The 14,288-nt window shown below is 42.0% G+C and overlaps 1 protein-coding gene across 3 annotated transcripts in view; it reads left to right on the forward strand.

Annotated features, from left to right (window-relative positions):
• Nucleotides 1-2,175, forward strand: part of LOC129185217 (neuropeptides B/W receptor type 2-like) — a 28,114-nt gene extending 25,939 nt beyond the window's left edge. For all 3 annotated transcript variants that reach the window (XM_054782026.1, XM_054782009.1, XM_054782018.1), the window contains one exon: nucleotides 358-2,175. In XM_054782026.1, coding sequence (XP_054638001.1) covers nucleotides 372-1,391 — 1,020 coding nt within the window. In that variant the 5' untranslated portion in view covers nucleotides 358-371 and the 3' untranslated portion in view covers nucleotides 1,392-2,175. The remainder of the gene's footprint in view (nucleotides 1-357) is intronic.
• Nucleotides 2,176-14,288: the final 12,113 nt, after the last annotated feature.

Here is a 14,288-nt window from a genome sequence, read left to right on the forward strand (position 1 = left end):
TCAGAGTCAGAGTCAGAGTCAGAGGAGTTAGAGTTAGAGTTAGAGTTAGAGTTAGAGTTAGAGTTAGAGTTAGGGTTAAAGTTAAAGTTAGAGTTAGAGTTAGCGTTAGAGTTAGAGTTAGAGTTAAAGTTAGGGTTAAAGTTAGAGTTAGAGTTAGAGTTAGAGTTAGAGTTAGAGTTAGAGTTGGGGTTAGAGTTAGAGTTAGGGTTAGGATTAGGGTTATGGTTAGCAAAGTCCCTTAAACTGGAAGGAATCCTTCAGAACTCAAGGCACACCTCCAAGATCCAACAAGCGTGCATCAAGATGTCAAAATCCATCTCAGGCTGTGCTAACAAATCCTTGTGCATGATTGCTTAGGGACTCAAACAAAGATGGAGAACGTGTCAGACCCCGGCGTGGTGTCGCCGGCGCTGTGCGACGACTCAGTGGACTTCTACTCCCTCTCCTCGGGCAACCGCACCGACCTGAACTGCACGCCTCCCGCTGAGTTCTACTTCTACGCTGACCTGTACGTCATCCTGCCCATCATCTACTCGGTCATCTGCGCCGTGGGCCTGACGGGCAACACGGCCGTCATCTATGTCATCCTCAAAGCGCCCAAGATGAAGACGGTCACCAACATGTTCATCCTCAACCTGGCCATCGCCGACGACTTGTTCACGCTGGTGCTGCCCATCAGCATCGCCGAGCACCTGCTGCACCACTGGCCCTTTGGTGAGGTGCTGTGCAAAGTCATCCTGAGCATCGACCACTACAACATCTTCTCCAGCATCTACTTCCTGACCGTGATGAGCGTGGACCGCTACCTGGTGGTCCTGGCCACCGTCAGGTCCAAGCGCATGCCGTACCGCACCTACCGGGCGGCCAAGATCATCTCCCTGTGCGTGTGGGTGCTCGTCATCCTCATCGTGATGCCATTCAGCGTGTTCGCCGGCGTCTACGTCAGCCCCAGTGACGGCAGGAAGAGCTGCGTGCTCAGCTTCCCTGCCCCGGAGAGCTCGTGGTTCAAAGCCAGCCGCATCTACACCCTCATCCTGGGCTTCGCCATCCCCGTCTCCACCATCTGCATCCTGTACACCGTGATGCTCTACAAGCTGAGGAACATGCACCTCAACAGCAACGCCAAGGCGCTGGACAAAGCCAAGAAGAAGGTCACCATCATGGTCTTCATCGTCTTGGCCGTCTGCTTGTTCTGCTGGACGCCCTTCCATCTCAGCACCATCGTGGCCCTTACCACCGACCTGAGGACCACGCCGCTGCTCATCGGGATCACCTACTTCATCACCAGCCTCAGCTACGCCAACTGCTGCCTCAACCCCTTCCTCTACGCCTTCCTGGACGACAGCTTCAGGAAGGCCTTCAAGAAGATGCTGGAATGTCGACCTGCCTGAATGGACAGTCCTACAAGATTTGTCGCAGAGGGTTTTCTTCATGGTTGTTGTCGCAGAATTAATGGATGGTGTACACGCCCTGATGTCAACAAATCGTTGACGACATTTTCCACCATGCTGACGCTAGCTAGCGTGTTAAAATATCGGGCCTTTTCTGGTCCTTCTTAATTCAACCCATCGTCCACGGTTTCTACCAAATACGTTCCAGCCGACTCCCGTATTAGGACATGAGACAACCGGGCCGCTCGGTCATAGCGATATTTCTACACAACGCAAGATCAGTACTGACGCACATGTGTCACTGCTGTTACCTGATGTGACACAGGCATGGGAAAGGAGGGCTACTACTACTACTACTACTACTACTACTACTACTAGTACTACTACTGTACATGTTACAATACATATACATGTCTTCTGTTGCGTTTGCTTGTGTTTTGTGAGCCTTTGGTGCCCCCTGGCAACAGTTAAAAACCTACACAGCCATGCAAAATGATTGGAGGGGTGAAATGTTTTCATGAATGACGTAAAATAAATTACATTTCCAAACAAGAACAAAAGGCTATAAAATATTACTACTACATCAAAATACAAGTATGTGGACTACATTTTTTAAAAAAATATTGATATTATTAACTTCATGAGAGATTATATTCCAAACATGAGGGCAGAGAAAGTGAAATTTTTTTTCCAACCTGTTTCAGTTCAAACATAGGGAGTAGAAATATTACTATTAATTATGACTTAATTATTACTTCATGTAATAATTATTATTTATTTATTATTTTAAAACATATGATTATTTATATTTTTAAATATTATTATTTATTATTATAAATACATTGGTAAGATGATAATTCAGTATTTTTTCAAGTAAAAAGTTGTAAAATCACCATGTTTTAATCAAAAATATATAATTTAATAATTTATTATTTAAAAAAATAGATGTTTATATTTTTACAGTTTAAAATATTATTGAATTATTATTGTAATTTATTTTTATTTTTATTTTTATTTTTATTTTTATTTTTATTTTTATTTTTATTTTTATTTTTATTTTTATTTTTATTTTTATTTTTATTTTTATTTTTATTTTTATTTTTATTTTTGCGTAAGGCGAAGCATTCAGTATGTCGACATATTTAACAATATATGAATGTACGATACATTTTAACATAACTGTCAGCCAAATTAGCATCGCGGTAAACCTTTTGTTGGCAGGTATGGAATAAAAAAACATAATAAAATCCTTCGATTCATGGATAATACGAGAAAAAACCCCGAAGTGCTTTTGATTTCATTACTATTTCATATCTATTTTCCTCCAAGCCATGTTTTATTCAATATTTATTCATGTTTTATTCATTTAAACCACCAGAAAAGTAATAAAGACAATCACACATTTAATCTCCAGCATATATATATTTATTTGATCCCTTTTAGAGGTTTCTCTCTCGGTTTATTCAAATTTCATTCCAACCTTTCAGGTTCACTCTAATCATTAAATGTGGGCTAAAAAAACAAAATCCTATTATTTTTCCGCTCTGCCTGACATTCAAACAGCGTTTGGATCTTTTTGCAGATGCCTTTTGTATGTGCTACTAAAACAGCTTCTTTTCTTTCTGCCAGTGGAGTTGATGAAGGGCTCGAAGTCTACTGAAAGACTCCTGATCGTGTAACAATGTCAGTTCTGTAAATGTGTCCTTTTATTTGCCGTACTGATCAGCTTGGTGTAATTATAGACGACTGCCCCTTCATGTGGAAGTCATTTGTGCTTGTTGTGTTTTTTTTCCCCCTGGAGCACAGAAAAGGTGCTTCAGTTTCGAAAATGGATGGGGCTCTGGGTCATGCCAGGGTCACGCCCACCAGCGTCGGAGACAAAGAGCCGCAGGACGGATCGGTGACCTGCGGCAGATTTAATCTCCACACCACGGGTTGCTGCTTCCGCTCATTAGCACGGGGACAGCGCACAAGAGAGAAAAAAGAAAACTTCACTGACTTTCTACTTGTACGGCACGTGTGTTTTGTTTCAAAGAATGAATGAGCGCAGTGTCATTAAAAAAACCCCAAAACAAATAAATTCATCAATAAAGCTCAAATCAAGATGCAGACGGTGTGCAAATAAAATAATAACATAAATGAAAGTGCATGGAATTATTACGCAATTATTATTCACAATGATTTCACAAAAAATTGTGCAATTCAATTAATCCATAATAATAATCTTACTTTATGATAATATACAAATACAAATATTTGTTTACTGAAATGAGTATTTATGATACACCATAAAATAAATCAAATAGAATAAATGACAATGAAATATAAAAAATACGCAAAAATATTCATCACACACAGAACAATGATTTTATTACATTTTTTGGAATAAAATGTTGTTTGCATTATGCCAGAACCACTTAAGCATTGTTTTTATTTTATTTTATATTTTTAGGAAAATATTGTTGGCGGTGTCATGATGCCAGAACCACTGAAGAATTAAAAAGTTGACTTTAATTTACTTGATTTATTTTTATTTTGGGGAATACGTTGTTGGTTGAATCAATCGTGCCAGAAACACCCATTTTTTAAAAATGTGATTTATTTTTATTTTTTGGAATGTATTGTTGGCTGTATCATGCCAGAACGACCAAACAATTGACTTAAATTTATTTTATTTGTGGAATATATTATTGGTTGTGTCATCATGCCAGAACGGCTGCACAACATAAACAGTATCACCATGCTAATAGAATAGTAAAATAATTAATCTGTAAATAAAGTTAATTAATTACAAATTAATACAAATATATACATGTATAATATTATATAAAATATATGCGTATTTATTTTACAATTTACATAATTAATAATGACATTAACACAAATATTTTATTCAGGATGAATATCTTTTATTTTTATGCTAGAGCAACCATTGTCGACGAGCGTCCCCGAGTGGCCAAAATAAGAAAAGCTGTGTTTAACACATTTAGCCACTAGAGGGCAGTGTCACTTCAAGTTTGTGTGTAGCGAAAGGAATCAATACAGTACACAAAACAGAATGTAAAACTATATCAAATAATACTCATGCAGAACAACACTCTGACCACTGAGAGGCGCTTGTGTTCAGCGTAATCACGGCCCAGCTGTTCTAATGTACCTTTCTGTAAGCCACACCCACCAAATACCGACTGACCATTCACAGTGTAGCACAAACTAGACTCCGCCCATTGGCCTGCCAGTTTCCCGGAGGCGCTTCATTCAAATCAATGGAGCATTTTACACGGCGTTTGCTTTGTGTTTCCATTTTTGCTATTGAAAAGACGAATTGTGGTTAAAAGGACACCCGGGCAAGTGGCACACTTCATCCACGGAGATTGGAGACAAATGCTATTGTTTCCATAACAGGAAGCCAAGAGGCACGCCTTCAACAGCCAAGCTAAGCAATGCACTCATGCACTCACGATTATCATTACCATTATTATTATTATTATTATTATCATTATTATTATAAAAATGGTTTACTGTTGTAGTTAAACCTGTGGTGCTAACCGCAGTAAAAAAAAAAATGCACGTGGGCTGTGTCTTAGCTTGTTGGCTAATGCTAGCTAGTTAAGGAGCTAAAAGTATCAGCTTATGGCATCCATCTTGATTTGTTTATTCATATTTTCATATCGTGAATGCAAACTTCAAAGGCACACTGCAGTACTGTATACTCTTTCTACCTGCTCTAAAACTGCAAATATTTTATGTAAATAGACTAATGTATTGCATTTGCATCATATTTAATGTACTATGTATCTGATGGTTAATGATGTAGGTATATAAATCCTTAATTATTTGGTATTTTGTGTCAAATGTAGGTAGTTGACTATGTCTCAGAGAAGTACTAGTACTTCATGGAGGGGAGGTATTAACCTTGAGTAGTGGTTTGGAGATGAGACATATTTGTGTACTACTATCAGGTTGCTGGCTGAGTACCACAATCTGCCTTCCTGCTGGTTTGCGAGTGGCGTGTGTCTTTGCAGCGGCGAGTCTGAGAGATGAGATGAAAACCTTATCAGCTAAATGACTTTGACCCGCGCTTTGTTGATCATCCGCAGCCAAAATGACGTCTGACTGTCTCGTCTGCGGTCCCCCCTCACGCCGCCGCCGCCGCCTCCTCGACAAATAAGTGACTTTCAGTCAGGATGGTAATTAGTAGGCAGCCCTGTTAAAGCTTCCTGCCACTTTGCAGCAACAAGAGGTCACAAGGAAAATGTAAATATCAAATATTCTTCAAAAATGGCCGCCTGTCAGCTCATCTACCACCTGTGTCTAAAAGACACCCACTGTTATTGATCTACGTGTGCCACATTTACATCAGAATGTACAGTACCTCTAATGTGCCATATTTACACTACAATTACATTCTTTACAACGTACCTCTAAAGTACCATACTGGCAACATACCGTACCACTGATGTACCGTATGTACATCTTAATGTACCATACAGACATCATAATGTACCACTAATGTATCATATTTACATCATAATGTACCTAGAACGTACCATATTTACATCTTAATGTATCATACAGACATCATAATGTACTGCTAATCATTTTTACATCATAATGCACTTATAATGTACCATATTTACACCATAATGTACAGTACCTCTCATGTACCATGTCTACATTACAAGGTACCTCTAATGTACCATGCTGACATCATAATGCACCTATAATGTACCATACTGACATCATAATGCACCTACTATGTACCATATTTACATCATAGTGTACCCATAATGTATCGTACTGACACCGGATTGCACCTATCATGTACCCTATATAAATCTCTAATGTACCATATTTACATCATAACGTACAGTACCACATTTTCTTCACAACGTACCTTTAATGTATCTTCCTGACATCATAACGTACCACTAATGTGCCATATTTACATCATAATGTACCATACTGACATTATTCACCTGTAATGTACCATATTTATATCATAATGTACCATACTGACATCAAAATGTACAGCTAATGTATTTAATATTGTCCCGCTAATGTACAATATGTACCATACTGACATCATAATGTACCGCGGGTGTACCATAGTTACATCATAATGCTCCCATAATGCAGTCTCCCACATTTACATGTTAATGTACCATGCTGACATCAGAATTGACCATATTGGCATCATTATGCACGTTAACTGTAACATCATAATGTATCTCTAATGTAGCATATTATCATATCTAATGTAGCTCTACTGGACCGTGTTGATCACCATGAACCTCCAATGTACAATACTGACGTGATGTTGAATGTAGCCGTGGTGTTATTGATTTGTATGCGTATGTTTTGGTACTTCCTCGTGTTCCTGTGTGCACTGGTGTGTTTGCAGACTGCCAGAGTGTAAATGAAGAGACAGTGGAGTGTTTGGATGAAAATGACTTTCCTGTATTTCATCATTGTTCGCCCCATGTTTTCATGTTTTTCCACCACAAACAGACGCAGGTTGTGTCCTTTCCTCGGGCCCGCCACAAGGAAGCAAATAAGCCGCCCCATTGTTGAAGCCGCGGCGCCTTGTTGAAATGACACTGCCAGTGTCGCGCTGCTCCCCGAGAATCAAAGCGCACCTTTACATTTGTCGTGCTGCTGCTTGAATAGACAACATCACTTTTTTGCCAGATGAGAAATATTTCTCCTCAACCTTGAAAGAGGAGGAACAATCTGGAACATATTCCAATATCTCTGCTGGCTGCCATAGTTACCTTCCAGCAGCGCTTCTGAACCTTGTTTCACTCATGTACGCCCCAAACCACACAAAATCATTTTTAGTTTCAAATTAAAAGATGTAAAAAACAAATTTACAAAGTTACAAATTTGTAAAAGCAGTAAAAAGCTACATCCACAGGTTGCCTACAGCCACAGCTGTTAATGCTTAATGTTAATGTTTACCCACAATGTTTTTTAATGTTTATTCCTACTTGTTTTTGAATTGGCGCTTTCATTCGTTCAAGGAAATTGCATTAAAAATGACGGCGCCCAAATTGCAGAACAATTACTGAGAGCTGCAGACTGTCTCCCGTCAGTCTTTGAGACGTTTGTGCACGTTGTCGGGAAGAGCGTGATTGGATTATCTTTATTGGAGGATGCGCGCCAGCAGCTGCGAGCTAAACCAATAGACTTGCTATTCACCTGCAACGAAACGCATGCTGACATTAGCGGTTTCCACCATCGCTCATTTATTAGCGACAATCCAGTCCAGATGCGGACCCGTACGCTAGAGGGGCGCTGACTTGCCACACAGGAAGATGTGGCGTGCTTCGTTTGCTTCCGTCACAATAAACTCGAGCGGGAGCAGGTGTGCCAGCTGGCGGCGGCGTGGCAGGGGAGCATTGAGGCGTCCTCAAAAACCACCAGTGGCACCACTTTGCCATTTCCTGTGATTTCTTTGAAAGGACACGCTCTGAGAACCCGCCACCTGCACTGAGCAACGCATGAAGCGGGCAGATCAAGTGCTGATGTGATCTTTGACACCAGCTACCTTCAGTCAGTCAGTCAGTTGCAGTAACTCAAAAAGTGCCCACAAAACATGAAAAGCAAAACAAATATGTTGAGAAGTACAAGTGAACTTTCTTCTGTCGCTTTGTCTCTTCACTAGATTTGTGACAAAGTTGGCAACACTGATCCCTCCTGCTACATGTTCTTATTGGTAGACCAGGTGCGACTAACGGGTAGGGTTGAGCATCGAGTCTCAAGAATCGATGGGAACCGGGACTATTGTTCTGATTATCCCGAGATTGTTGATTCTCAGTTTCGATGCCCAGTCCGCCGTCCGGAAGTCACCATTCTGGCCAGGCTCCAGGTGCTACTTCCGAGCTGCTGGAGGCCTAGATCCCCGCTGCACTTCACCGCCTCCCCTGGAGCCTGTCCGGGCATGCTCTAGGTGAAGCACTTCGCCATTCTGGCCGGGCTTCATACACCATTTCCGGGATGCATGAAGCCCAGTTCCCCGCTAGACTTCCCCGCCTCCACTGTGGCCTCCTTGAGTGTGTTCCAGGCAGAGCATGTAGGCGGTCTGGCCAGCATCCAGGCCCCATCCCTGGGCTGCTGGAGGCTCCTTTCCCTCCCTACACACTTCCCCACCTTCCATGGTGCCTCTCTGGGCGTGCATAACAACCTGCCCTCACTGCCCAAGCCAAGCAGCACTTGTCAACACGTAAGCACTCACATGTGAGGGTTTCAAAAATAAAGATTTTTTGTAACAGTGTGCTGCTGTGGAAACCATTCAAACTTTTATGACCCTGCCTCTTAAAAGAATCAGAATCAAGAATTGTTGGGAACCAGAATCGAATCAAGGAATCAGAAGCGGAATCGTTCAAATTCAAACGATGCCCAATCCTACTAGCAGGTAGTATCAGCTTAGCATGCTTGGATCCATGCTTGGTCAATAGCAAGTAGAGTCATGCAAGTAGAACTGGAGTATTTGTGACATATAGCATGCATTTGTTTTCAGTTTTGCTTTACTGTTGCCATGACAACAAGGAAACCACCACCACCATGTCATATAGCTGGTGTGTGAAATGTCTCTTTCGTTTCTTTCATTCTGTCTTCTGATCATAATATTGTTGAATTTTGATTTGGTCTTTCTTTGAACTGCTGCAAGTCAATTGCTCCTCGTGGGACCAATAAAGTTTCTTCAGTTTGAATTTCAAAAGGGCCCCGCTAGCTGGGTAAGGGAGCGACTAACAAGCTCTCTGCACGGAAAAGTATCTGCTGCCAGACTGACCAGCGACTCTGCTGCCGCCCCACTCTGCACTTGGCAGCGCGTCCAAGGACACCGAGGGTTTCGCGTAGTGTTGCACTGTGGGTCGGCGTGTAGCCACTCGGAGCCTTAATGTGTTCTGACAGAGCCAAAATTGAGTCCAGTTGTGTTTTACTGCCCAATATCCCAAGCAGTCATTCAGCCGCTAAGAAAGGAACCCCGAGACGGCGTTTGTATTGCTGTCCAGACTCAGCAGAGATGTGCTTAACAGTGACAAAGCGCTTTGCGTACCTTGGCGGTACAAAATTGCTTAATTGGAAGCAGGCGGTAATTGATAAGTTATTTTATAAATGTGAAAATGCATTAAATATAACAATTTATGGTGGCTGGCCAGAGCTCAGCCGATGCTAATGCTAACAAAACATGAGATGCAATCCAACAGACGTACTGTTGTCCTCTTTGCAAGCTCTTATTTGAATCAAAACAACAACAGTGTGGTCTTGTGCCGTGCTGTGTTGTTCTGTGTTGTGTTGCCAACAACAAAGCTCTCCAGCTTGACTGCACGTTGAGATGTTGTTTGATGGTGGTGCTCGTATTGCTGAGTATACGGGCGGCGGTAATCAGAGTGGAGAGGTCTGTGTCATGACGAGTGGTCCTCGAGACTCCCTCTTGTGCAACACGAGCTTGCTAGCGTGTCACTGTGAGGGCTTCACACAGCAGCCATCTAACTTAAGCCTAGGTCGCAAAGGGGCCGTGCGATTTGTGGCGTTTTGGAGTACGTAGTTGTGGTGACCACGAAGAAGCAGCATCACCGCTCACCCAACGTACAACCTTTAGGTCGAGCAAAGGGACTTACGGCTGCCGCTTCATTCGTACAGCCAGAACACCTAAGTTGTAAGACCGACGTCAATTAAACTTGCAATACAAGTACTGACCTTGCTTTCAATGCGGGCTTCGCATGAAGATTGCAAGAAGTACGTGCGAGCTGTGCATCGTGCATACCAACGACGTAAGAGAGAGGAGCCAGATGAGGTGGCTCGGGCATCTGGTCAGGATGCCTCCCGGCGTCCGGGCACGTTCGACCGGTAGGAGACCTCGGCGAAGACGCAGGACACTTTGGAGAGACTATGTCTCTCAACTGGCCTGGGAACAAACGCCTCAGGCTCTGCCGCTGGAAGCTGGACGAAGTAGCGGAAGTCTGCTTAGGCTGCTGCCCCTGCGACCCGACCTCGGATAAGCGGTAGAAGATGCATGGATGTACAAGCTGTACACTGACTACTCTTACTCTATGTTCTCTCATATTGCCCCTTGACGAGATATGCTGTCATAAAAATGCTGAAATGTGCGGGCTGAGATCCAGTAGACCATGATGGAGGGTAGGGGGCAGGAAATGAGGTTGACAACCAGAGGATGGAGATGGAGTGGGGGTGACGGGGAAGCAGGGTTAAATCAAGCAGAAAGGAGAGGATGAACGTACGACTGAGGGAAGACAGACAGATGCATCAAAGAAAGGCGACGGGAGGAGTTGAGCGAGGAGAAAGAGCCGTTTCAGTTTGGGAGACGCATTGAGCAAGAATGCGCAATAGGAAGAAATCCTTAAAAGGAGGAAATGTGTTTTGAAAAGAAGGGAGGAGGGGAAGGAGCAGATGGAAATGAAGAGGTTTTTGGTGACGACAGCAGTGTGAAATAAATTGAAGGCGAATGAGATTGGAGGGGTGGGGGGGTGGGGGGGGACACACATTTGATGGTAACTTCTCAGCTGTCAAAAATCCACAGAATTGAAGGAAGTGTCAGGAAGAACACTCGAGGATACGTGAAGCACCTTCTGCACCTTATCAGGTGGACCTAATTATCTGGTGCCACCTGCAAAGCTGCTGCACCTCCAACAGTATTGTGGAATAACGGAAGATTAAATGTAGTATCATGTTAAAAAAAAAAAAAAAAAAACAGAGCGGACCAATGAGACGACAGCTGACTCACGTCAGTTTCTACAGCAGAACCTCCTGAAGTTCTACCATTCCGCAATGCCACCAAAAGTACGCACGTCACACCTCTTCATTTCCCATCTGACTTGTGGTGTGTCAGGATGAACTCTATGCATGCTTTTTTGCTTTTGCTTTTTGTAGCTTGGTTTTGACCACACCTAGCCATACCAAGACAATGCAATGTCGAAGATCCTCTATATGACAGGAGTGCTTTGCTGCTTTAAAGCACGTACAGCAAAAACGCCAGTTAAAGAGCCTCTATATGACAGGAGCACTCTGCTGTTTTTAGTAATCTAATCCTCTATATGACAGGAGCGCTCTTCGGTTTTTGAGGACTTACTGTAAAAGCACTAGTCAGAGATCCTGTATACGACGGGAACACGCTGCTGTTTTTATGTACCAACAGCAACAATGCTCGTCAAAAATCCAGTATATAACAGGAGCACTCTGCTATTTTCAAGGATGTATTCATGGGTGAAAAGATCCTCTATATAACAGAAGGACTCTGCTGTTTTTGGTAATCTACCACAAAAATGGTAGCCAAAAATGCTCTATAACAGGAATGCTCTGGTGTTTTGAAAGACCTACTGAAAAAATGCTCGTCAAAGATCCTTTATATACCAGGAGTGCGCTGCTGTTTTTGAGGGCTTACTGCAAACATGCTAGTCAAAGATCCTCTCTATGACAGGATCACTCTGCTGTTTTTAGAAATCTACTGCAAAAATGCTCGTCAAAGATCCTTAATATGACAGTGACAGTGCTTTTCTGTGTTTATGCACCAACAGCAAAAAAAAAAGCGTGTAAAAACATCCTCTGTATGACAGGAGCCCTCTGCTGTTTTTATGCACCAACAGCAAAAATGCTTGTCAAAGATACTCTATATAGAGGATTACTCTGCTGTTTTTAGGAAGCTACTGCAAAAATGCCAGTCAAAGATCCTCTATATGATAGAGACCCTTTGCTGTTTTTAAGGACATACTGCAAATATGCCAATCAAAGATAACCTAGATAACAGGAGCGCTCTGCTGTTTTTGAGGACTTACTACAAAATTGCTCGTCCAAGATTGTCTATATGACTGGGATGCTTTGCTGTTTTTAAGAACATACTGCAAAAATGGCAGTCAAAGATCCTCAAAATGACAGGAGAAGCTGTTTTTAAAGACATCCTGAAACTTGCCAGTGAAAGATCTCCTATATAACAGAAACACTACTTTTTTAAGGATGTACTCATGGGTCAAAGGGTTGTCTATATGACAGAAGAGCTCCGCTGTTTTTAGTGATCTCTTGCATACCCACTAGTTAAAGATCCTCTATGTGTCAGGAGCCCTCGGCTGTTTTTATGCACCAACGGCAAAAATGCTCATCAAAGATCCTCTATAACAGGAGCACTGTGCTGTTTTTAGGAATCTGCTTACAAAAATGCCAGTCAAAGATTCTCTATATGACAAGGACGCTTTGCTGTTTTTATACTGCAAAAGTACCAGTCAAAGATAACCTATATAACAGGAGCGCGAGACTGTTTTTACGGACTTACTGCAAAAACGCTAGTCAAAGATCCTGTTTATGACAGGAGCGCTCTGCTGTTTTTAGGGGCCGGGCGGGACGCTTGTCAAAGATCATCTACAGTACATGACAGGGGGAGCCTTTGCTGTTTTTAAGGACATACTGTAAAAATGCCAGTCAAAGATCTCCTATGTAACAGGAGCGCACTGCTGTTTTTGAGGACTTACCGCAAAAACGCTACTCAAAAATCCTCTTTGTGACAGGACTGCTTTGCTGTTTTTAAGGAATCCCCTGCAAAAATGGCGCGCTCAAGTTTGGAACGGAACTCGCTGGCTCGTCTGACGTCATTGAATATCCCTGCTTTACACAGCTGCAATATACTTGCCTCTGCATGCTCTAGTATATCTAATTCTATATTTAGCCCTCATAGTTCCTGAGAAGACAGCGTGTAAAAAAAAAAAAAAAAAAAAAAATCCAGCTGTTGTGTGTGGCGAGAAACAATCATTTGTGTCTCACTGTGAAGCAAATTAGTGACACGCTACACCAACCTGTTCCTGCTGGACTCATTAGCGCCACCGAGGTGAGCGAGACGAGCCAGACGAGGAAGAAAAGTAAAAAAAAAAACAGCACTTATGAAATGATACGTGCACAAATTGGCTTGACCTTTTCTGTAATGAGAGTGTTGAGACAAGTTGTGGTGTGTGTGTGTGTGTGTGTGTGTGTGTGTGTGTGTGTGTGTGTGTGTGTGTGTGTGTGTGTGTGTGTGTGTATGTGGACTTCCTGTCACAAATGAGAAGACAGGAAGTGACACACTCATGCACGGCTGTCAGATTGTGTGTCCCGAAGAGGCGAACGTGAACGTGATCACGGCCTCCAGCAGGTGATGGATGCGCGCGGGGCCTCGCTCTGTTGGCAAACGTAAACGTCCATCACTGTCATCTTCGTTGTCGGTGAAATCATCTTGTTTTTGTTCACCGTATCCTAAAACTGTGTTTCTATTTGGAAAATGTACGCAAGGTTGTGGTGTCAACTTAATCATCTTTAGCTGTACATTTTCTATAGCTTGTATCCTGTTCCACATATTCCAAAGCAAAATGCCATCTGCTGGGTTGAATATTTTATACTTACCTGCTTAGATTTCACAAAAAGCTTTTAAAATGTATTTAGAAAGCGCTTTCTCCACCTATGTGACATAACTCAAGTATTCTGAACCAACATGACAGCTGCTAGATTTAATATGTAGGTTATTTTTATATTCAATTTTTACTATCTTAGATTCACCAAAAGCTTCTAAAACATACTTTTAAAGAGCTTTTGTGACTTATTACTTGACATAACTCAAACATTCCAAACAAAAATGCCATCTGCTGTGTTGATTACACAGGTTATGCATATATGATGTTGTATGTACTCACTTAGATTTCACAATATGCCTTTAAAATATACTTATAAGGAGCTTTTGTGACATATTACATGATGTAACTCAAACATTTTAAACCAGAATGCCATCTTACCGATTGAACATCTAGGTTATTTTTTATATTTTGCTATTTTTACCAACTTAAACTTCACCAAAAGCTTCTACAATATACTATTAAGGGCTTTTGTGACATATAATGTGACGTAACGCAACTGCTC

This window comes from Dunckerocampus dactyliophorus, chromosome 1, assembly GCF_027744805.1.
Source record: "Dunckerocampus dactyliophorus isolate RoL2022-P2 chromosome 1, RoL_Ddac_1.1, whole genome shotgun sequence".
Classification (NCBI taxonomy): domain Eukaryota; kingdom Metazoa; phylum Chordata; class Actinopteri; order Syngnathiformes; family Syngnathidae; genus Dunckerocampus; species Dunckerocampus dactyliophorus.